The sequence below is a fragment of the Onychomys torridus genome, chromosome 9 (assembly GCF_903995425.1).
Source record: "Onychomys torridus chromosome 9, mOncTor1.1, whole genome shotgun sequence".
Classification (NCBI taxonomy): domain Eukaryota; kingdom Metazoa; phylum Chordata; class Mammalia; order Rodentia; family Cricetidae; genus Onychomys; species Onychomys torridus.
The window spans coordinates 30,442,744-30,467,935 of NC_050451.1; the positions used below are offsets into that span (position 1 = coordinate 30,442,744).

The window sequence follows — 25,192 nt, forward strand, 5'->3', positions numbered from 1 at the left end:
CAGTAGACACATTCCTCCTGGGAGCAAGGATGAGACCCATCTTGCTCAGCTGCTGGTGTGTGGACCTGGCACAAAGCCTTACACCAAAGAAACCATTTGTTAAAGGCGGTAAATGGATTGGAGTGAGTTGCATAAGGACTGGTCAGGGAGAGGGAGGAGGCAAAGGCCATACCCAGTTTGAGGCTGGACTTGGCTGTGGCAGTGCCTTATCTGACTTTGTCTTTTTAACCCACTAATAGAAAAGACTGTACAGTCCATTTACACTTCACACACTTACAAAAGGCATCCTCACAGGCAGCTAAGGAGGGCTTGAGGCCAGATTGGCCCAGGAGTAAATCTGTCATCAGAAGGAAGGATAATTCTGAAAGGAGACAAACCCTGGAGAGCCTGCCTCATGGCTGAGTCCTATCAGCAGCCAATAGGCTGCAAGCACCGAAGGAAGAAGGCGCTTCACTAAAACTCAGGGAGGCCTTGAGGCCCCCATTAGGGGGTCCTGCTGTGGATTGAGTTGTGCCCCCACCTCACAAGTTCTAACCCTAAGTCAACTCAGACTTAGTGAAAAATGGGGATTTGTACTTACTTAAGATGCTGACATCATGCTGGGTGGTGGTGGCACACGCCTTTAATCCCAGCACTCGGGAGGCAGAGGCAGATGGATGTCTGTGAGTCTGAGGCCAGCCTGGGCTACAGTGTGAATTCCAGGACAGCCAGGGCTACATGGAGAAACCCTGTCCCAAAACGAAACAAAACAAAACAAAAACATGCTGTCATCATTGGGATCTTTAACCCAATTGAATCAGTGTCAGAGGGAGAGAGACAGAGACAGAGAGAGAAACTTAGCCGTCTATGCACACTTGTGATCTCAGAAATTGAGATCTTGAGTTTGAGACCAGCCCCATCTAGCTAGTAAGACCCTGTTTCAAGAAAATACTAAAATCAGAAAATAAAGATAAATTAAGAAGGGGAAATTCAGACCTCAAGGCAGATTGGTATGGGGACAGGGTGCGAAGAGATCCTGGGAGTGAAGAGAAGCTGGGGCAGGGTCCTCACCCCTGCCTCCCTCCGCCGGCACTGGAGAACCATGTGGTTCTGTGTTTTAAGCCTCCCACAGTATGGCATTAGAGCAGCTCTGGCAAGACAATCCATGGCCTCCGAGACTGACAGGGAGCTCTTCCCAGGCCTGTGAGGCGTCCAGCAGAGCAGAACCAGCCTGGGGGTGGGGAGAGCAGAGCAGTTTGGAGTGTGAGTGAACAGGAAGGTTAGCACTTCTCGGATTGGCAAAATAGAGCGGCACCTGCAAAGCCTGTCATGTCGCAATGCCGCCGCCGGGCCGCCTCAGCGAGGGCCACAGAGGGGTGGCGCTGCTGCAGCAGGCAGGGCTCCTTAGGCAGGAAGGCCTGCGAGGAGTAGCCAGGGTGGCGTGGTAGCCAGCCTTCTGCAGGATTAACCTGAGAGAAATCCCCCTCAGAGAAAGAAAGGGGTAGGAGAAGGAGACTGGGAGAGAGGCCAGGCTGTGAGTCAAAGGTGACCAGAGGGACAGGGATGGAAAAAGAGGGATAGAGTAGAGTAGAGGGAAGAGGAAGGGAAGAAGGAAGAAGGGAGAGAGGGAGGAGGAGGCTTGGCTGAGCGTGGAGCTGATCCTAATCTTCAAAGACAGTCCAGAATGTCATAATCACAGAAACTGAAGTCCTTCAAAATAAAAATTTCTAAATCCTGGGGGGAAAAAGAAAAAACCAAACACCCCACAATTCTGAAAGATTAAAATCTGGAATGTTGAAATCCCAAAAGCTCAAATCCTGAAAACCACAATTCCTGCAGAGAAGGCAAAAGGGAGATGGGGTCAGTTGTGCAATAAGGCAACCATGAAAACGTCAGTCAAAAACTGCATCCCTTGGGTGCTGGAGAGATGGCTCAGCAATTCTGAGAGCTTGGTGCTCTTGCAGAGGACCCCTGTTCCACTCCCAGCATGCACGCCAGGTTGCTCACAGCCACCAGTAACTCAAGGTCTAGGGAAACCGATGCTTCCTCTACACCTCCATGGGCACCCAACACTCACATATACAAACCTACGCACAAACACACACATACATATAACTTTATTGTCCTTTAAAAGCAATGTTTGGAGACAGCATGGTGACTCACACTTGTAATTCCCAGTACTCAGGAGGACTGAGTTCTAGGCTGCACTGTGCTACAGAGATAGATTCTCTCAAGAATCCCACCCCATCCCTGTCCCAAAGTCTCTTCTGTCAGCACTGGTGTTCTTTCCAGTAGATGGAATTCTAAAAGCTGCTGCTGACATATACGCTGTGTCCCCTCTCTATCAGCAGCAACAACATCTCTACCGCCTGTGTGGTCTGCATGGAAGGGCCAGGGGGTGGATTTCCACATAGCTTGGAAGATGGAAACGTGTCACAGAGACTGCTCATGTATGCCAGTGTATGTCAAGTCACGGAGTAGTGTCACGAGCCACAAGTCACATAGACAATGGTTGTAAACACATCGTCTGGGGGGAGCTGAGCCCTAAAACAGTCATAATGCAACTAAGACTACAATCTGACCACGAAGTCAACCAGCTGTCAGTAACTGGCTCTGTACATCTGTCTGTAACCTGTCCCCGCCATTCTGTGTCATATGGCTTAATTCCCTTTTAAGGTTTTTTGTTTTTTGTTTTTTAACCATTTTTGCTATTTTATTTCCCTATTTTTTTTTTTAAAGATTTATTTGTGTATTATGTATACAGAAGAGGGTGGCAGATCTCATTACAGATGGTTGTGAGCCACCATGTGGTTGCTGGGAATTGAACTCAGGACTTCTGGAAGAGCAGTCAGTGCTCTTAACCTCTGAGCCATCTCTCCAGCCCAATTTCCCTATTGTTTTAATCATCCGCATTCATTTTTACAATGCACTATGTATTTCATCTCCAAAGTATTTCAAATACTCACATTACAAATAACAGAAAGGTTGTAGAGAAGTTGATTCATTTCGTGTATCTTCTGTGTGCAAATTTAGCCCGGTGGATATGCGTTAGCATGCTGGCTTTGTATTCAAGCACTGTAAAAATACGTGTAAAAATGTTGAAATGCCTTCCACACAGAGAGAGAAGTTCCTGGTATATGTTCCATTTGTCAAAGATCTCAGCTCTTTAAGGATCTGTTTACACAGTGGTGACCAAAGGGGGTTTTAATTGAGCTTATCAAAGTACAGACTGTCCATCACAGGGGTTCAGATAACCACGTTATAAATCTAGATGTGCACAGCTGCCAACCCTAGTGATGTGCTTTTTGAACTATTTCTCTATGGTAGGGTTCATCTGCTCATCATGATTATACCTGTACTTGTCATTTGTGTTTACCTTGAGTTTATGCTTGCAAAATACGCATGTTGGGGCTGGCCATGCAAGTACTTGTCATACATGCATGAAGACTGTAGTTTAGCCCCAGAACCCATATTTTAAAAGTCCAGATGTAGTGGTTGTGCACTTGTCTCAGAGCTGGAAGGCAGAGACAGGAGGATACCTGGACCTCACTAGCTGGCAAGTATAGTCTCAGTAAGCTTTGAGCCAATGAAAGCCTCTATCTCAAAGAAACAAGGTGGACAGCTCCTGAGGAATACCATCCAAGCGTTGACCTCTGGCCTTCACATGTGCATACATGTACATTTGTACCTACATATACATGTGCACCCAGATGAACATGTACCTACATACACCCTTCTCCTACCCCACAAAAATGTGTTATTATGGTATATAGCAGCAGTTCTCAAACTTCCTAATGCTGTGACCCTTTAATTATGGTATATAGCAGCAGTTACAGTCCCCCATGTTGTGGTGACCCCAACCATAAAATTATTTTCGTTGCTAATTCATAACTACACTTTTGCTACTGTTTTGAATTGTACTGTGAATATCTGATATGAAGGCTATCTAATCTGCAATCCCTGTGAAAGGGTCATTCAACCACCCCCAGGGGTCATGACCCATGGGTTGAGAGCCACTGGGTATAGTGTTGTATAAAGTAGCTAATAAAGAGTTCGACATATTTTCATGTTTCTCGAAATAAATCCCCCTTAAAATGTAAATGTATGGGGGTTGGAGATTTAGCTCAGTGGTAGAGCGCTTGCCTAGCAAGCACAAGGTCCTGGGTTCGGGCCTCAGCTCTGGAAAAAATATATATAAATGTATGTCATTTAAAGAGTTTTTCTAAAACTTTTTCCCCCCTAGAATTATATTTTTGAGATTTTAGTCTTTCTGGATTATAAACTTTGGAGATTTCAATATTTGAGATGATGGCTTATGGGAATGATGGGTTGGCAGCTCTTTGGGGAGCCCTATAGCCAAAAATAAGCCATTGGAGGTTCTCAGAAAGGGATGGCATGGCACCGCTGATGCTTTTGGTGACTGGTGGGAGTACATCTCAGGGACAAAAACCAGAGAAGCAGCCTGGGCCCTTTCAGACAGACAGTGTATGAGTAAAGGACTCCCATGACCGCTGGGGCACTATTTGGGTTTGTTTGAGGCAGGGTCTCTCTATGGCTATCCTAATTCACTATGTAGATCAGGCTGGCTTCAAACTTAGAGATCTACCTGCCTACACCTCTGCCTCCACAATGGGATTAAAGGTGAGCACCATCATACCTCATGAGTTGGTGGCATTGCTTGGGAGGTTTAGAAAGTATAGCCTTATTGGGAAAGTATGTCACTAGAGATGGTCTTTGAGAGTTTAAAGCCTTGTACCACTTCCAATTCACTCTCTTTGCTTTGTGCTTCTGTTTGCAGATATGAAATCTCAGCTTCTTGCTCCTGCTGCTTTGCCCTCCACTTGCTGTTATGCGTCCCCACCATGATGGCCACTTACTGCTCTGAAGCTCTAAGCCCCAATAAACCCATCTGTCTCTACACAGTTTCTGTGGTCACAGCATTTTAACACAGCAACAGAAAGCTAACTAATACACCAAAGGGAGTATTGGAAACTAACCTGCCCAGACACACGAGGGAAGGATGCTCTGGATTCTTGATCTACCTGGGATCTACTCAGAAACAAAGCTCGGGGTGCTTCAATTTGTCTTCCTTCCACCTGAGAGTCTTTGGCAAGTCTAGGGTGGATAAAGATATAAGCTGGCTAGGAAGGCTGGCCAGGCAATCACGAATGATTTTCAAACCAATTATCTGTTTCCTGAAGCTTTGTTCAATTCTCAAAGCTAAACCCTGACATCCTTGACATTACTTCTGAAGGGTGTTGACTCAGAACATGGACAGACAGGAAAACAAAAAAGACAGAAACACAGGCCACTCTGCCCCTGTTGTGCCTATTTCCTTTTGCAGCATGGATGGGTTTTAAAAGATAGGCCATTGTTAGGGTTGGCTCTGAAATGTCTCCTACAGCCTGATGTGTTTGAACACTTGACTACCAGATGGTATCCCTGTTTGGGAGAGGCTGTAGGACCTGGTTGGTGGAGGCAGGTCACCGACAGTGGGCTTGCTTCCAGTACTATTCTGTTTCCTGACCAACCAAGGTATAAGACTTGCCACTACATGCTCCTTCTGCATTGACCAGAGGTGTCCCTGCTGCCATGGCTCCCTTTCCATGATGGACTGTACCCAGAGCATGGTGCCTTTCCCTTAAGCGGTTTCTGCTAGGTGTTTTGCCACGGTAATGGAAACCGCAACTAACCATGTCTCCAAACATTTCCATGCTTTTCCTTACACTTCATGCCTAGAAGGCATGGGCTATTTTGAAACCAGTAACCATATTCCCTCCTGGCTCTTACGGTTTCATATTGAACTTTCTTGGCCAGTCTGCCAATAAAAGGCTTTGAGCTTGCACTTAGAGGCCTTGCTCTGCATTTGATGCTCCTCCAAGCAACCTCCATTGAAATGGCCTAAACCACAGTCTCAGAACTGAAAAGAACCTCTGAGGTCACCTTGGATCACCACACACCCTGAATAAGCATACTATATGTAGTTTTTCTTGCACACCTTCAGTCATGGGGAGCTTATTACTTTAAAGTACTGTGGTATTGCCAAGTAATGGAAAGTTCCTCCAGCCAAATTAATGCAGACTTGGCTCTGGGCAGGCCTATGGTGGACCACTGTGACTCTGTCTCCACAGAGCGCTTGTCTCTCTAGAAATGGCAACATGTCCCAGTCCCCTCCCAATCTGCTCCCCACACCCTAGTTTACAGGGTCCCTGTTTCCTTCCTCTGGGGCCAGTTCTGCTGAAGACAGTCCCAAGGAGCTAAAGCCTCTGTGTGGTCTCCCGAGGTACCTGGGTGAGCCTAGGACCTGTGAGCTATACTCTATCTTAGGTATGCAGCCTGTGGTAGCTAAATATCAGAGATGTCTGTCACAGAGATTGAGAATTCTCTTAGCCTGACCCCCTTGACCTTTGTACTAAAATTCAACAACAACAGCATTAGCAGGAGGAATCAAATTCAGGCCCTAGGCAGAGCTGACCCAGAACTCAGACTGTGGGCCCACACGCTTAACGCTACACAAAGCTAGTTAGCTCTGACTGTCACTCCCGTGAGTTTAAGAGACCACATTCATCAAGAGCAGGGTCATACTAGTATGTATCCTCCAGGGCCAGGAAGGTGTTGAGAAACAGTGCTTATGATGTGCACTTTGATTAGCTGTACAAAGGCCACCTGCTATGATTTTAACTAGACCTCAGCCTGCAGGGCTTATTCTAATCGGAAGAAAAGACAGCCGCTGGTGACCAATGGTGGGTGACCGTGATTAGAAGGTAGACAGTATTGATTAACATATAAACACTGCGGAGAGAAGGGGGTTTATTCTAACAGAGGAAGGAAAGACCTCCACTGTTAGTAGCAAGCGAGACTGAGAGGACCCAGTCAGGAGACTGAAGAAAACTGCATGTGCCAGCAGATGGCAGGAAGGGAGGGGAGCTGCACCATTACAGGCTGTTGATTTCTGTGGTGGGCGGAGCTTGGGCAAGCAGCACTGGCAAAGGCCCAAGCCCACATCTATGCAACCTGGCAGTGGGACCCTCCTTGCTTTGGGACACTGGAGCATTGAAAATGCTGCTGTAAAGCATGAAAAGTCAATAAAGGTGGGGATGTTACCTGCACAAAAACTAAATCAGGGTTGGCTCCTATTAACCCTGGGTGTGAACTATGCATATAAGTATATTCAGGGTAGCAGGCTTATATAGTGCTCAGCTGTTGGAGGCCATGTGGCTGGGGACTGATAGTATAGGTTCTCCAGGGAAAGAAGGCCTGGACATGAGAGGAGAGTACAGGCTGTGCACTGATCTGAGATGGCTCAGAGGTTAAGAGCACTGGCTGCTCTTCTAGAGATCCTGAGTTCAATTCCCAGCAACCACATGGTGGCTCACAGCCATCTATAATGAGATTTGGTTCCCTCTTCTAGCCTGCAAGTCTACATGTAGACAGAACACTGTATAGATAATAAATAAATAAATCTTTTTTTTTTTTTTTTTTTTTTTAAAAGGAGAGATCCTGATATCATGCTTTCAAAGTCACTCTTCTATCTAGACTTGGCGGGACACCCTATGGTTCCAGTGCCCAAGAGGCAGGAGGCAAGTGAGTTTGAAGCTGGTGTGGCTTACATAATGTGATGAGACTCTGTCTCAAAAGCTGAGAAACCATGACCAACAGGAAAGCATCCACCCATTTACTCATTCATTCATTTACTTCTCATTCATTCCTTCACTGAGCCCCTCACACGTTCAAGTTCCATTCTATTTCACAGGAGCCCTTCTCTGAGATATCACTCACTCCTCTCAGCAGATGAGGAAACCAAGCCTCAAAGAAACAAAAGTAGGCAAAACACCTCTGGGAATGTGCACAGCCCTCAGGACGAAACTGCACCCGGTGCCCACATGGGTCACCTGCTGTCACCCTAGTGCTTCCTGCACAGACTCTCTAGACAATCCCGATTTATGTGATCGCTGCAGCATTCACACACCTGCATGCACTGTCACACTCCATGGCACCTGCCTTGTCTAGGTGTTGGATATGTTCTTCATGTCTTATTTCATGCTTAATTTTATTTTAAAATGAACTCCCAGGATGAGCAAGGTGGCAAACCCCTGAAATGTGTAAACTGAGGCAGTGTGTAAACTGTGCCTCCCTGTGCTTGGGAGGTACAGGCATGAGAATTTATGCAAGTTCAAGACCAGCCTGATATACTTAGTGAGCTATAGGCCATTCAGGTCTATACAGCAAGACTCTTTCTCAATCAACTGAAGAAAAAGCAAATAAAAACAGAAAGAAAGAAAAAGGAAATAGTTCCCAACATTCTTAAGAACTCAATTTTGAGCCTGGGGATGGGGCTCAATTGGTGTAGTGCTTGCCTAATGAGGCCCTGGGTTTGATCCCCAACACCATTTAAAGCAGGTATGGTGGTACACGCTTGTCATCCCAACACTCATCAGGAGACAGGAAGATTGGAAATTTGAGATCATCATCACTTACATAGCTAGCTGGAAGCTAGCCTGGGCTACATAAAACCTTGATTCAAAAGGGAGTTTCTGGAGAGACAGTTCAATCATTAAGAGCATTAACTGTTCTTCCAGAGGACCCAAGTTCAGTTTCCAGCATCCAAATTAAGTGGCTTATAATTGTTCAGGGGAACTCTGATGCCCTCTTCTGGCCTCTGTGGGCACCTGCACTCATGTGTGCATATCCACACAGAGGTACACACATACATATAAAGTTTTAAAAGGAGATTTGCTGGAAACTTCAGGTGTTCTGCTCTTATTGGACAGTGTGAGCCTAGCCGGCTGCACTGCTCCCACAGTCCCACCTCCGGGGTCCCTCCAGCTGGAGCGTGCCTCAACCACTAGGACAGCATTTATCTTCCACTCCCTCCTTGTCCTTCCCAACTTGCATTACTCTTGGCTCCCACGGGCAACTGAGTTTGCAACACCAGAACACGATTTTGATGCCAGTCTCTCCTGACTGCCCTTTGGCTCTGTGAGGCCCAAGCATGTCCCAGGGAACAGGGTCCCAGGGAACACCAACTGTCAGCACTCTTACATAAGAAGCCACCTGGGCAGTTTGGGCAATAACTTCCAAAGACGACCCAGTCTATAAGAGGGGGAGCCAACTGAGGATGTACTCTCAGCTGGGCCCCATATCCTCAGGGCTGGGCATATGCCTAGCCACAGTTCAGCTTAGGGACTGCCTCCCCTGATACCACTGAGGACAGGATAGGTAGGAGTGATGCCAGAATCCAGCCTGTGGTGAAGATGGAAGTTTTCCCTGGCTCATTCAAGGGAAGAAAGTAGGATGGAGTAACACAAAGGAAGAAGAGGAGGGAGCGTTGTAGCATCTACAGCTCTCAGTACTGCCCACATCTGACCTCGGTCTGGCCTTTAGAGACCTCCGTGACTCTCCTCTCGTGGCATTTTCAGTTCACGTTCAAGATATAAAAGATGCCCTAGTGCCAGCCTGGACTGTTGCTGGTGCATTCTTCCCCAGAATAACCTCTTCCCATTTGTTGTACCCAGAGGTGGTCATGTCCAGGCTGACTCCCCACAGTGGAAATCACACACACACACACACACACACACACACACACACACACACACGTCCAGTGTGTTCACGACTCCCGGTTACCTCGTTTTCTGTCTTCCTGTGCTGACCCTCCAAGACTTCTCTCCTGCCCTTTGGGAGGGAAGTCTCAGTCCCAGTGACAGCCAGGAAGGTTTGCAATAGCCCTGATCTTGAAGTCAGACAGATTGGTCTCAGCCCAACACACTGCCCTCATTCACTACTGCAACATGGGGCCTGGGAAAGGGGCCTGCTTCCTGGACCGCAAAGCTAGTGGATGAGGGCTGAGGCTGGGGGAGGCTGGGGGAGGGGAGGGAGTGAATGAAGGCAAGTTCTCTTCTGAGGTGGGATTTTGCACACTTTTTCACAGTAGGAGATAGACTAAGCCCCCACCCCCCATCTCTGCAGGCTTGAAAGAACTAGTTTTCTCAGTTCCCATTCTGGGTATGTTCAAGGCTACGGGAGCCAAGGCCTAGAGTTGGCTGCAGGAAGGGGGGGGGGGGCTTCTGGATGCTTTCTAGCAGGGCATATGTGGTCATTCCTCTCCATTCCTGGTAAATCCAAGTGTGAACTGCTGTTGCATAGATGTAGAACGTGCCAATGGTTCAGGCAGAGGAGAGGACAAGTGAGTTTTCCAGCTTGAAAATAAATAAATTGTTAAGAAAAGAGAGGGCATGCCGGGCAGTGGTGGCGCACGCCTTTAATCCCAGCACTTGGGAGGTAGAGCCAGGCGGATCTCTGTGAGTTCGAGGCCAGCCTGATCTATAGAGCAAGATCCAGGACAGGCTCCAAAGCTACACAGAGAAACCCTGTCTTGAAAAAAACAAAAAAGAAAAAGAAAAGAGGGGGCATTCTGTGGGGTTGGGTGAGCTCCACCCCTAGACCGGGGCTTGGAAAACACCCTGTCAGGCTAGTAGCATTAAGCATTGGGCTGACAAAGCATTGGACTGTGAACCCTCACAAGAGGGGTCAGGCAAGCATGTGTATGTGTGAGGCAGGGAGCATGTCCTGACTTCATGGATTTGCTTGGACTAGCCTGGCTGCTGGATGCCTTCCCACAAGCTGACTCTTCGATGGGGCAGGCCAGGCTCCCCTGCTCCCAAGGCTCAGCTCCTCTCCTTCTCTTACCTCTTAGGCCTGTTAAGACTTTGCAGTAGAGATCCCCCATCCCCACCCCACCCCAAACTATATTCTGAAGCCATACCCGCATCGGTCAGTCTAGGCTATGCCCATCACTGTTGTCTATGGAACAGCGTTTAGCGGTGAACAAATGCTTCTCTCATTTTTTTTTTTTTAATCCCTAGAATGGGTGTGAAAAAAAAAATCAGGGTGAATTTCTCATTGCTCCCTTGCAGAAGGACTGGTGCAAGCCAGCAGTAGGGAACCAGGGTTCTCTAGCCCTAACTAGAGCTTTTTTCTCTCTGAGCCTCAGTTTCCCAACTGTAAAGTGCCCTGGTTTGCTGGCATTCATTTGCTTCCCAGGCTGCTGTTACGCACAATTAACCAGGGTTTAAATCCCTGGCTCTGGCTTTCTTGCTAAGCCTTTCCTTCTCCATCATACACTACCAACTTCCTGGCATCTCTTAAGACTGGTTGCTTAAGAAGTTACCTAATCTAGCACCTTCCTGGCCTGGCTGGAGGTGGTGGGAATAATGACTGTCATCCTGGGACTGAAGCCTGGCAGGTGCGCTATTGAGCAAGCTGCATTTTCAGTCCTGTTGGCGGAGGGTCGGATCTCTAGCAGCAAATGGAGACGGGTTCAGCCCAGGATCCGCAAGCCTGAGGTCACTTTTGGGTGTCTTGGAAGGTCTCTCTGTTTATCTGTTCGTTCTGTTATCTTTCCCTTTCTAATCCACCTCAGATCCCCTCGCCTTTCTGACTCCCAGGGTCAGCATCTTTCTGAAGGCGCTTTAAGTTGGGGTGGAAGGGGGACGGGGGGACGGGGGGGGGGGGGGGGGGAACGACGGGGGGGGGGGGGGGGAAGCATGAGACACGAACTGATTGCGCTGCCCGATGAAACCAGCAGGGGTCGCTAGCGAACAGGCTCTGAGGGGGCGTGGCGGAGGCGTGCGTGAGGGGGCGTGGTCCCGAAGCCAGCCGGCCAATAAAGGCGGCGGCGCGTGGCCTAGGAATCGCTTCCTGGGTCGTGTGACCTTGGTTGTGGCTCCTCTGAGTTCTTCCGCGCGCTTCGCCCGACCCGCGACCGGTGATGCTGGCGCTGCGCCGCAGCCCCCGCCTGCTCGGCCTGCTCTCTGGCCCGCGCTCCGCGCCGCTGCTCCTCTCCGCGACTCGCGCCTGCAGCGACAGCGGATCACGCGACCCGAACTCCTCCTCCTCCCGGAACCCGCTGGTGTACTTGGACGTGGGCGCCGATGGGCAGCCGCTCGGACGCGTGGTGCTGGAGGTGAGGACTGTGGACCCGACCGGCCCAGCTTGGGCGTTAGGGCAAACCTTACTACTCTGATCCTGTTCTGTGCCTAGCACGCCGGATGACCTTGGGCCTCTCACTTCCAAACCCTGGGCCTCAGTTTCCCTGTCTTAGAGAAGCGACATCAGTTTGGTCTGTTCCGGGGCGCTTCAACACCCTAAGGAGTGAAGCCGAGAGGGAGAGCTGGTGTGGAGGAAAAGGTCAAGGTCAGATAGCACTGAGTGACAGCCACTGGCGAGCCAGGGCTGAGGTTGGGTTTCTGAGACCCTCTGCGTCCGAGGCTGGACCCAGGGCTGGATCCAGGCCTCTAGGTGGGCCAGGTGTCTGAGGCCCAGGTGTTGCCCGGTGCTCGCATAGTGGCCTGAGTTTAAGGCCCAGCGCACTCCGGATCCGCCCCGGAGGCCTACCTAGCTCCTTAGGAAGAGGCACCTGGGAATGCGAGTGGGAATGTGGCTCGACCGGGAGCCCAACCCTTTCCACTCTCTGAGGTCCACGCTCAGCTCTAGCCCCTGTTCGAACCTTAAAAAGAAGCAGGAAACCGTCAGAAGGTGTCGGGAGGCCCTTCAGACTGTCCCACTTTTAAACAAAGGGACCAGTTAGTGGTGACTGACCGATTTATTGGGGGAGGGGGGGAGCCGCTGGTATTTATTGTTATGCCTCAGTTTCCCCTTGTGGAAGACGAAAAGTACCTCCCTAACCCCATTTGGTGAAGAGAGATTTTGTTGTTGTTTTGTTTTGTTTCTCTGTGCCTGCTTGGCTGTCCTGGAACTCGCTCTGTAGACCAGGCTAGCCTTGAAATCAGAGAGATCCACCTGCCTCTGCCTCCCAAGTGCTTGGGAAAAAGGCATTCGCCACCAAGGGAGAAGCTGAGAGGCAAGAGGCAGGCTTGGACGAGGCTGCAGTCATTCCTTAACTGTCCCCTTCTTTTCTTCTGTGAGCCTCAGTTTCTCTCAGCACTGAGGAATGGCAGCTGGTTCTACTATGATACTCTTGGTCTGGGGACCCATGCTTAGGGCCTCCAGCTGCCACTTCTGTCCCAGAAGTGGGCCAGGATGACACTGGTCCCCTGATAGATAAGAAACTGAGGCTGCCTGCAGCAGGCCTTGGATTCAGGAAGCAGCTGCCAGAAATGATAGCTGCTTTGGCTGTTGTTCTAGAAGGGTTGGTGGTCATAGGAAAGGAATGGTCCTGTGGTTCTTTCTCATGATGCCTTGGCCATTGGGTGTGAGTAGTCAGGGGCTCTGTTCTGCACCTGCTTCTGGACTAACCACTCTCTTTTGTTCCTTTTCCTTCCCATAGCTAAAGGCAGATGTCGTGCCAAAGACAGCAGGTAAGGCAAAGGTGGAAGGTAGAACCAGACAAGGCTGATGGGCTTGGGGTTGGGTGAGGGCTCAGACTGCGACAATGTGGAGGTTCCAGCCTAAGCCCAGCTGCTGGGTTCCCCGAGGCAGCCTTTATCCGTCTCTGGACCTTGCTGACAGCTCTGCTAACCAGTCTGAGAGTAGCTAGACAGCTTAGAACCAGGGGAAGGCCCCTGTAAGTTCCCAGAGATAGCTTCCAACCCCCTTCTGCATGATGGCCCAGGCTCTGGGCTGCTTGCCATGTTATCTTGGCTGGCACAGCTTAGGACTTGACTTGTATTCTAGTCCTAGTGTTTGCTACTGGGTCAAAGCAGGGAAGTGTGTGCTAAGGAGTGGACTCAGGAGGAGGGGCATACACATAGCTCACCAGGCGATTGGCAGGGAGGCTGGCCTGCCCTTAACCTGCCTCTCCCTCTTTCTTCAGAGAACTTCAGAGCCCTGTGCACTGGTGAGAAGGGCTTTGGCTACAAAGGCTCCACCTTCCACAGAGTGATCCCAGCCTTCATGTGCCAGGTACCAGTAACACGGCTCCACTGTGATGGGGCTGGCGGTGGAGACGCCCAGGGCAGTGGTGAGGATCACTGATAAGCAAGCAGGGGCCTGGTGCATGGAAGGGACACAGAAGTCTGCTGGTGAGGGTGGACCTTAAGGCTTTGAAGGTTTCTCTGGTCCCCCCTGGCTCCATGGTCCTGCAGCCGCTTATAAAATCATCACTCAGAGGCTCAATATTCATTATCAACTGTATGGCCTATGGCAGGCCTCTTGATAGCTAGTTCTTATAGTTTAACTCAACCTATAACTATTAATCTATGTTCTGCCACGTGTTCCGTGGCTTTATCTGCATCCCATTACATGTTGTTCCTAGGGTGGTAGTTGGTGTCTCTCCCGCCTCTGCCCCATCTTTGTCTTTCTCCTTGCATTTCCCACCTACTTCTAAGCTGCCTTGCCATAGGCCAAAGCAGCTTATTTATTAGCCAATGGGGACAATGTATATTCACAGCATACAGAAAGACATCCCCCAGCAGCCACCAGAGTTGGACAGTCTCCAATCTTGGCATTCTGTGTGTCCCTGAGCATTGGGCATGGCAGAAGAGGGGATGGGAGGAAGATGGCTAAGTCAGAATCACACATGCCTAGACTTGGAGGTGCCTTCCTGCTAAAGGGCCTTTTCCCTATTAAATGAACACATTCTGTAGGTACCTGTTCTTGTTTTACAAATATGTAAGTATGGCTGTGTGAGGTTTGGGATAGGTGTTAGTATCAAAAAGTTTTTGGGCAGACTCGAGGTCAGGGGTTAAGGTGTGGAGACCAGAAGAGCTAGAGATGGGCATAGATGCCATGGCCTCTCTGTAGTCCTTTCTGCCTATTTGGGTTGGGGCTGTGCCTGCTGCTACTTTGTTGTGCCTGGTTACACATTGGATGTGACAGAGTGAAAGAGAGACAGACAGGACCCACCCAAGCCCAGTGACCTTTCTGCTACAGAGAGGGTGGTGGCTGAGGTAGGCACTAGAGTGGGCATCTGGAGTCAGGAAGGGACTTACTCCAGAAGGCTTGGAGTAGTGGCCTCTGGAGGCACAGGCAAGGTGACTGGGAACACCTATTGGTGTCTGTGGATGCTTTAGCTGGAGAGGGCCATTTGTACCTCTCAAGAGTCCTGTCTCAGAGAAACCACGGTGTGGCCATGACTATCAACTGGGCACAGAATTGCTCTTGTACTCTTCCAGGCAAGAATTCCATGCAGGGCTTCCCAGGCTGCCCAGACCTTGGGCAGGCTCTAAGGAAGGTTCCCAGCCTCCGTGTGCCATGTGTCTACAAACACCTTTGGGCTTGTGCTTGGGGACTTTGATGCTGGGGCAAAGGAGGGCACTCAGCCTGGGGAAGTGGCCTTTCCCCCCAGCCCATCTCTGAGACCAGGACCCCTGATCACCTGCTTGTGACTCTTAGGAATTGAGGGTTGAAAATCAGAATATCTCGGGCATGTAGATTACTGAAAAACTAGCTCAGATAAGAAACCAGACTTGTCAGGGTGTGGCTCCAGACCCAGAGGCTCGGTTTTAGCTTTGCCGGTTTTATCTCAGGCACTCGATATTTGTTGACCCCTTTGCCTGTGGGTGGGCTTTGGGTGGGTTGGGGCTGCCTTCTTAAGGGACCCACACTGCCAGCTGTGTGGTAACCACTTACAAGGTGTGTTACTGTGTGCAGGCTGGTGACTTCACCAACCACAATGGCACGGGAGGGAAGTCCATCTACGGAAGCCGCTTTCCTGACGAGAACTTCACACTGAAGCACGTGGGGCCAGGTATGTGTGACTGTGAGCCCTTCTCTAGTGTCCTCTGCAGTTCATACCGTCTGGATGCTACCGCTCTGCTGCCCAGGGAAGCTGTGGTCCACAGTTGCCCGACACCCCGTCATGCTCCTTAGCATCTGTTAGCATCCAGGCAGTTCAGCATTCCTAGCTTATTGGGTTTCCCTAGGGCTTTCTCATTTGTAACTCTGTAAATACCAGACTTTCTACTGTAATTCCAGCACTTGGGAGGCTGAGACAGAAGAACCCAAAGGTTGAGGCCATCTTGGGCTACATAATTGAGACTTGTTTCAACAAATAAAAACAAACTTCCTCAGTGGGAACTTGGTTGAGGAGTCTAAGCATTACCCAGGGCAGAGTGTGGAGAGCCTAGAGGCCATATCTAGGGTTCCAATCAACTCCTGCACTGAGATCCCTGAAGTCCTTCCCCCCAGCCTTTCCATAGAAAGGCAGTCAAGGCCCATGAGCCAGGGTCTGGATGTTAGCACTGCGTCTCTCTGGTTCCAGGATCTACTGGCTCACCTGTCCTTAATGAGTGTGAGCCATCTGTCCTTCCAAGCAGCATCTCAGATGAGGGGCCTCCTGGGTGACACAGCCCCGCTCTGCTTATCTTACAGGTGTCCTGTCCATGGCGAATGCAGGTCCCAACACCAACGGCTCTCAGTTCTTTATCTGCACAATAAAAACGGACTGGTGAGTAGTCACATTGTAGGGGTGCTGAGAGTGAAACCAGAGGCGGTCTTTGTACAGTTTGGAGGGCAGTGTGCCACTAGATCACCTGCTCTGGGCCGGGGACTGCTTCCCACTGATACTGAGGGACAATTTGGGGTGTTCTATGACTGTGTCACACTTGTGCTTTCCAGTGCTTCTGTTGGCTGGGATTTGATTTCTGTCACACCTGCACACACACACACGAGGGTTCCTCTACCTCACATTTGGGGAAATGCTTCAATAAGTGACCTCATGGTGGTCTGAGTAGAAGCCATTTTGTCTGGCTTAACCTGGTGCTTCCTTGGCTTGCTTCCACCACAGAATGTGCTTATGGAATCCTGGGTATTGCGGCAGGTTTCCCTCAAACACCGTCAGCCTGGCTGCACATGGCTCCCCAGCATGTGCCTCTTTCCCATAGGCCCGTGCTGTCTGGGAATACCTTTTCCCTGGTAAAACTTGCTCTAAGCAGTACCTTTCTCTGCACCAAGTCCTCAGTGTTGCAGACTTCAGGTCCCTGGCCTCGAGGGGCAGCAGCTGACTGAGAATTTTAGAAAGCCTGTTTTCACGACGTTAAGGAGACCTAAGTGATAGGATGCCATTTGCCAGCCTGTGTTCTCCGAGCCCCGCAGGGCTGCCAGGCCTGGGCATGTCACTGCTGTCTTCATCCTCTTTGCTCCTTCCATGGAAGCCGTAATGGGCCTTGCAGTTCTCCCCCAGCTGTCATCGGTCTTGGCTTTGATGGAGCTAAGTCCCTTGTCTGTCCTTGGAACTCAGAAATCAAGAGCTGCTCAGCACCTCCAGGTTTCTTGCCCTTGTCCTGACACTCAGTTTTTCTGCTGAACTAGTCTGTTTGTACAGATGTCTTGCATAGCTCTGAGCCCACCATTTTCCTAGGTGGAATAAGAATAGCTCACTTCTCATAGGTAAGGTCACCAAGGTTCAGATCAAGCTGCCAGGTCAAAGGTGACAGAACACGTCCTGGGAGCCTGGTATCTCTAGAGTGCAGCTGGGAAGCTCACAGAGCTTGATTAAACTTTGGGTAGGGGTTCCCTGTAAGAATTAGTACCTTTGGCGAATTCTGTACTGGGTGGCCAAGGTGTTGCGTGTCTTCTCACTTGGCTCAACCCTCCTTGCAGGCTGGATGGTAAACATGTTGTGTTCGGCCATGTCAAAGAGGGCATGGACGTTGTGAAGAAAATAGAATCTTTCGGCTCAAAAAGTGGGAAGACATCTAAGAAGATTGTCATCACAGACTGTGGCCAGTTGAGCTAACTCACAGCCAAGGTGCTAGGACAGTAGTGGCCACCATGTGTTAATTCGCCCAGGTGCTCCGAGCACAGGGGCCCAAATCCACTACTGAGTATGAAGAAGGTCTTTCATAGGACTAGGCTGCTCTCAACAGTCCATCCTTCCTCAGATCCTGTTTCTGGGTATCAGTGTGGCCATCAGGCCATGCACCCTTAGCAAGAGGCCCTGAGATTGCCATTCGAGTGTGCCTTGGACATTTGTGTCACTGACCAGTTAGCATCTAGGGACTTTTTCCTTGACCAGTGGGGACAGCAGCTATGACTTAATGTTGTCTTCCTCATTGCAATAATTTAATAAGATCTCATAGAAACAAAACTGTGACACTAACTGCACTGTACTATGTGTGACCTGAGTTGCCACAAGCCACAACCCCTGAGCCTGGCTTCTGAAACACAATTCAGGGCTCTTGTGAAAGTCTCAAGATCAGTGCATTTCCTCCTGGTTACTGTGAATCCTGCTGGTTCTCTGCTATGACTTTTGAAGGGAGCCTGTGGGACAGAAGCAGCTGGACCTGGGGCAGACCTGTGAGCTGGGGCTGTCTGCTCAATGTGAATTCCTGTGCTGAAAACGGCCCGTGTGCATACTGTCCTCAGGAGGAACGTGTTCCTGGCAGGCTTTGCTTTTTCTGTATGTTAAATAAATCAAATCTATCAATGATAATATATGTACAAGATTTCTGGAACAGTCCTTTGTGTGATAATAAATCCTATTTTCTATAAAACTGCTGTCTCTGGCTTTAGAAAGAAATCTGAAATACAAGTGTTTGGGGTGTGCTTGTTTTTGTGTTTGTTTTGAGAAAAGGTCTTGCTGTGTGGGCTGGACTGGCCTAGAACTTGCTGTGTATCCTTTTGGCTAGCCCCAAACTCTCATGATCCTCCTGAATGCTGCTGAGATTACTGGCATGTACCATTGTATCCAGCTGGAGCCAATTTTCCAATTCCCATGTGTCAGGTTTGGTGCTTTGAACTGCATTTTGTTTATTCCTGGTGCTAGCGCCTGTGAGCATACACGGCCCACCCTCAGCCCTCAGAACATCTCAGTTAATAACGCAGAGACCTAGGAGACATCCTTGTTGCCATCTGTGCTGTGGGGATGATCCAAACAAAGGCAGACTCCCGTCCAGGCAGAGTCCAGCTCTGCTCAGTGACCAGGCTTCAGCTTCCCTCAGGTGTACAATGTGTGTGTGACACCTAGATCTCAAACTGGGTGTGGGCCATGTCAGGTGCATGGCCTTGGGCCTGATGTCATCCCAGCAAGCTCTGGATAATGACAAGAGGATGACACTTCCTTAGGAAAGGGGTCTTGCCTAAGCAAGGAGCTGATGTCACTGAAAGTTAGGTGTGTGTTTCCCTGTCCATGCTGGGCCTCTGAAACTGGGAATTCTTCATATTGCTGAATTCTCAGGGAGGGCAGGATTTGGGCAAGCAGATGACTAAGAATTACCTTAGGTGGGCAGGGACATGGCAAGTCAGTATCTCCTAGAGAAGGGATTTGGGCTCTGGCTGGGGTGAGTAATGCCTTCATTTGGTATGGAATTCCTGAGTCAGTGGTGTGAGGTTACAGGTGGGCCTGGTCACTCTGAGGTCATAGTGGCCAGGCTGAGTCCTTCAGAGTCATGGAGTTTCCATGAAGTCAGAGCTCTGCTCCATGGGTTGGGAGCTTGACTAGACTAGAAGTTTCAAAGCAGTTCTGAGCACATCAGCCATCCTCAGGACACCCAGGTGTGATGGTGTGGACCCTGGGGCGCGTGTCTACACGGTACTCTCCCGTTCTTTCTACAGTGGGGCTGCTGAGGGATTTCTCTTGAGAAGCAGATCTCAGCTGAATAGTAGCAGACATTGCTCATGCCACACAACAGCTTGCAGTTGAGTAAACTGAGGCTACAGGCTGGATTAAGATTAATCCAGTCAAGACAGTTGGCAAAGGGCAGAACCCTGGGTTCTTGGTAGTGCAGAAAGTACACACAAAAGGATTCTTAGAGGGTCACACAGGCTCTTTACCACTGAGCCCTGACCCCCAACACCTCATGTCAACCTTTTGTTTATTTTCCATAACGGCCTTGACATTGCTGTATAGCCTGGGCTGACTTTGAATTTGTGATTCTTGTGCCTCAGCCTCTTGAGTACCTAGGATTATAGGCCTGTACCTAGCCCCCACCCCCTTTAAGCAATTTACTTTAAAAATAAAATGTTTTTAAAACATCTATTTATTTATAAATCAATATATTCACTTATTTTACCATTTATGTTATTTTTTTTCTGGTGCTATGGAGTGAAGTCCGGGCCTTGCCGATGTAAGTGGATACTCTGTCATTGAGCTGTACAGGTCATGGAAGTGCTCTTGCTGTCTCTGGAGTGGCCTGCTGACCTGGGGTGCTCCAGGTACCAGTGACAAGTTGAAGGGAAAGCCAGCCTCTGAGCTGTGCCCTGCCTACTATCCGTTTCTAAGGGTCTCAGAGGTAGAAGGTGGCAGGGCTTGTGTTTTTCTCTCACTGTGAATGTGTGTGCTGTGTCTCCATCCAGCGGAATCTCGGGGTACAGCAAGCATATAAGAATATTCTAGAACCTTCTCCCCAGAGGCAAGGTCATCTTCTGCAGTCCTCTCAGCACTGCAGAAGGCCTAACAAGGTTTCGGGGGTTTTTGTTTAGCACCGTTTTAAGTGACACCCTGGCTTGTTGCTGGCCAGTAGCCCTCAGTTCCTAGCGCATACATCAATAGCCCTCAGTATCTAATTCATACATAAGAGGTGAGCCTGCATGTGCTTCCTAGATGCCATAATATGGGACACCTTGTGTTTTCAAAAGCCCAAAACATTAGTTTTCTGAGTTGCATGATAGTTTATCAGGATGACTTCACTGAGATAAAATTTGCATATAGTAAAATTAGCACATTTGAATTGTCCCATCAATGATTTTTGAAAACCACATCTACTGAGTGATGACCATCATTTAAAACACAAAAACTCACTGCCTCTTCTGAACCTTCCCTATACCTCTTTGTAGGTAGCCGCTGAGTTCTGTCACCCGTTCTAGGACTTTGTGTGGAAATGGTGTCCAGCAGGAGCCACTGTTTCGGACCTGGCATCACTAGCCTCGTGTATGTGAGACTAACACAGTGGTTCTCAACCTGTGGGCTGCAACCCCTTTGAGGTCGACTGACACTTTCTCAGGGTCATATACCAAATATTTACATTAGGATTCGTAACAGTAGCAAGGTTATAGTTATGAAACAACAATGAAAATACTTTTCTGGTTGTGGGGGTCACCACAACATGAGGAACTGTATTAAGAGGGTCACAGCATTAGGAAGGTTGAGAACCACTGCTCTAACACATGTCTGGGGTCTGCAGGACTTTGCATCATGAAAAGCAGTTTCTGCAATTTTTTTCCTAGGTGTACTAAGGCCTGGGACTCACAGGGTCCTGCAGTGCCTGAGCAGCTGCTTTCTTGAGACTGGTTTTTCCTGGAGCTGGTTTTAAACTCCTGCACTCAAGAGATCTATCTTATGCTTCTGCTTTCCATATAGCTGGGACTGTGGGTGCATGCTGTGAGACACAGTAAAAGGCACTTTGCTCTTGAGTCATTTATTTATTTATTTATTTATTTATTTACTTGCTTATTTATTTATGTGTGTGTGTGTGTGTGTGTGTGTGTGTGTGTGTGTGTGTGTAAACACAATATTGGAATAAGACCCAAAAGTTACAGAATTTAATACTACAGAAGAAACATTTGTAAAACACAGAAACAGTATCAAGCTGCCTTCTAAACACTTCTCCTTATGCAGACTATTGCAACCCTCACCCCTCATGGGAGAAGCCTCTTTATAAAGGATGTCTGTCAATCCAGACTCACAACTGGTCCAAGTACAGAGACTATTTGACTGTGGAATGCTCAGCCTTAAATGGACATGTGTATAACATTCCCTCCCCATTTGGCTCAGAGAACATGTAGAAGATGAAACGGAAGGATTGTATGGATTTATATGTATATTTATATTATATTGGAATATAATGCCATTTTGAGATTAAAAATAAAAAACCTAGGCTGTTGAGGTGGCTCTTCAGGTAAACAGAGCCTTGCCACCAAGCCTGATGACTTTATCTTTAATTCCCTAGAACCTTACACACAATGGAAGGAGAGAACGGACTCCTGCAAGTTGTTTTTCTGACTCCACGTATGTGTTGTGTGACATGAGAAGACACCATAAACCACTAGTCATCAGGGAAATGCAAATCAAAACTGCAGTGAGAAACTTGACACCCACTGGGATGGGTAATATTAAAAAGCCAGATAGTTGTAAGAGTTTGCAAGGATGTGGACACGTCTAACCTTCATGCACTGCCAGCCAACGGTTCCCTCAGATGATTAAACAGAGTCACTATTTACCCAAGAGAAGTGAAAACGTATCCACACAATAAGTTGTGTGACTGTTTATAGTGCAGTTACTAGTACTGACCAAAAGTTAAAGACAGCCTAAGCATCCATCTTCATGAGTTGAGCTGTGCCTGCTTACAAAAGATCATCACAGCTGGGCTTGTTGACTGTTTACATTCCACTATAGAAGGAGGGAACAGGGTGGGCTGGGGGGGATGTCATGGGACCCCTCTCCTGAGTATCCAGCCACTTTCCCTAACTGGTTGTGTGCAGCTCTACCCTAATTGAACATGGCTTCAGGGTCTCAGGAAGGGACTAGAGTATAAGCTGGGGAGGACTGAAAGACTGGGAAGCCAAATGGAAGCCACAAACCTGTGTTAGACACACATCTTCCACTGTGGTACTTTGGGTCACTCACACTCTGGCCCATAATTTCTCTCCCATGCTCTGAAAGCAATCCTAATAAACTCATTGGTTCCCTAGGTGGATCTCTGGTGGAATCAAACTCTGGTTTGCCATTGGGATTATAAAAAGAGAGGAGAGGAATTACTTAGTTATTCCCAAGGCAAAAATGAACAGCATATGGGTATGTGAGTATCTTAAGAGGCCAAAAGGGGATGTCGGATCCCTAGGAGTTAGAGTTGCATGTGGTTGTGAGCCATTAGACATAGGTGTTGGGAACTGAACTCAGGTCCTCTGCAACTCAGGTTCATGTTGAAATGTTCAAGAATTGGCTCTGGACATGTCGCATATGACCATGACCATATTAACAATCATTTGATATGTGAATTGTATGGAATGTGAACTGTTTTCTTACTCAGTCTGCTTAGAAAGATGTCTTAGCAGCATCTTCTAATTCTTTTGGTATGCAAGATGATGCTTCTAGGATCCTTCTGTCCTGGACGATGCTAACATTTGACCCATGTATGAGCTCTGTGGAGGGTCTTCAGTGTCCTCTTTCAAAGTGCATTTCATGGTATTTTAAAAAATGATTTATGTGGTAGAGGGTGGGGGCTGATTGCATGTATGTGCACTATGTGTATGAAGGTGCCTTCAGAGGCCAGAAGAGGACATCGTGTCCCCTGGACTAGACTTAGAAGAGATTGTAAGCTGCCTGACTTGGGTGCTGGGAACTGAACCTGGATCCTCTGTAAGAGCAGTAAGGGCTCTTACCTGCTGAGCCATCTTGCCAGCCCCAGTTATGGTATTTTTACACAAAGCAGTCAACTCTCCTCAGACACAGGTGGGCAAGGGACAGACAGGCACCTGGGAGTTCAAGTTGTTGGTTTCATTCGGATCCATCCACATGTCCCTGTTCCAAATTTTAGATCTCATTCTTTATGCTCTGCCACATGAAAATCTTGACAAGACTGTGAATTCCAAAGTCATGGAGGTCAGCAACCTGCATAAGTAAGGTTTTGTTTCATGTTTCAACCAGCCCAGTGTGTGCAGGAGTCTTTTCCCATGATAGAAGACTCTGGTCTTCAGTCTGTAACTTGTGCTAAGAACTGAAAGGCATAAATGTTTCATTTTCTTTTGGTGATCAATCAAGCATCCTCAGAACTCACCCAGTCCTTGTGGTCATCCTTACTGTCATACAGTCAAGTGCCACAGACAGCTGGCCTGCTCCTGTCCCTTACTCATAGGTGATACCATGACTAATTGTGATGTCACTGCCTGCCCTGGATTACTAGCATGCCATTTCCCACTGGCAGGTAGTCCAGCTGTTCCTTCAAGTCCAAAGGCACAGCCACACTGCCCGATCCAGTCTCTGTGGGGCTTTCCTGGTACCACTCCTGGTGTTGAGCCTACAAATTGGTACCCAGTCAGAGGATGGAAACAACACAGTTGTTTGGACAGGGAAATCAGTATCTGAGGGGAAAGAGAATGCTGAAGACTGTTTCCCCAGGGTCTTTGCCAGTGGTGAGACAAGTGAGGTCAGTCTCTGTGCTGAGGATGGGTGATGATGAAGAGAAGGAGGTTACAAAAGAGCCAGTCAACCTGGTAAATAAATCAATATCTTTGTCTCTCTGTCTCTCTCTGTCTCTGTCTCTCTGTCTCTGTCTCTCTCTCTCTGTCTCTCTCTCTGATTCAACCTGGCTGTCAACAGGAAATTGCAGTTCTCAGATTGAGCCACCAGAGGACAGCAAAGGACCAGCTAGTTTGGTGAGAGAGAGAGAGAGAGAGAGAGAGAGAGAGAGAGAGAGAGAGAGAGAGAGAGAGAGAGAGAGCGCGCGCACGCAATCCCCAAAGCAGAAGAAATTCTGGACTGGCATGTGAGGGGTGGGACAGCAAAGAACTCCATGACATTCTGGACAAGGGTCCTGTGCCAAAACCCAACAGGGAAACAGGCAGAAGAGTGGAACTGCCAGGGCGTGTGGCTGGCCAAGGGAGAGAGAGGAACAGTCTGTGGGCCAAGGAGAGCTGACAGGTCCAAGGCTCTTTCTTCCCTGAGCAATGCAGGAAGTCAGCCTGCCAGTGGACTGGGGGAGGGAGGGAGCATGGGGTCAGGACAGTGTACAGGAGGCTGGGGGATGGCCAGTCTAATCCAGGGCTGTGTGGGAAGGAGGCCACAGGAGGCAGAGATCAGCCCCGGGGCCTTCTGTTCACTGGAAGTAGAGGTGGAGAGAGGAGCCACTCTGAGGCTGGAGAAATGGGCTTCTTAAGCCCCTCAACCTCTGAACCTCGGCTTCCCCAATGTAGGTTTCCACTGACTCTTACCCCCAACTCACAAGTTACTGCAGGAACCAAAAGTGATGTTGTGTGTGAATCGGGTAGCCCATCCTCTGCCCCTCTGCCACCTTGCACCCATTCGGCCTGGCTTGCCTTGGAGTTACCTCTGACCCAGGTATGGGACCAGAGATGGAGAGCCAGCACAAGCAACCTGTTACCAGACTGGCTTGGAGCCCCACCATCCATTTGCCAGTCTCCTTTTAATGTCCCTGACCCTCCAACTCTGGACTGTTTGAAAGCAAGCCCAGGAGTTGTCCCATGTTGGCCAGGACACTCCAGTATCCAGTAGATGTGACCCCAATGACATCACAGCTCCCAAAACATTCCTTAACTGTGGACGAGACTTCCCGCTGTGCTGGGCTCAGGGCCCAGGCCTGGCTTTGTTCCCTGTCTCAGGTCTTCCACTCCTGATGAGGGACTTATGGCCTGTGGGAAC

General features: G+C 48.9%; 1 protein-coding gene across 2 annotated transcripts; it reads left to right on the top strand.

The window, feature by feature from the left end:
- The first annotated feature begins 11,623 nt into the window (after nucleotides 1-11,623).
- Nucleotides 11,624-18,379, top strand: Ppif (peptidylprolyl isomerase F). 2 transcript variants are annotated; one of them, XM_036200064.1, is made up of 6 exons: nucleotides 11,624-11,941; nucleotides 13,265-13,295; nucleotides 13,751-13,839; nucleotides 15,529-15,625; nucleotides 16,249-16,324; nucleotides 18,134-18,379. In XM_036200064.1, the coding sequence occupies exons 1-6, from the start codon at nucleotides 11,747-11,749 to the stop codon at nucleotides 18,213-18,215; spliced, it is 570 nt and encodes a 189-aa protein (XP_036055957.1). In that variant the 5' UTR covers nucleotides 11,624-11,746; the 3' UTR covers nucleotides 18,216-18,379. The 2 variants fall into 2 exon arrangements, with proteins under 2 accessions (XP_036055957.1, XP_036055956.1); XM_036200063.1 differs by having other exon boundaries at nucleotides 11,626-11,941; nucleotides 17,479-18,201.
- The last annotated feature ends 6,813 nt before the right edge of the window (nucleotides 18,380-25,192 follow it).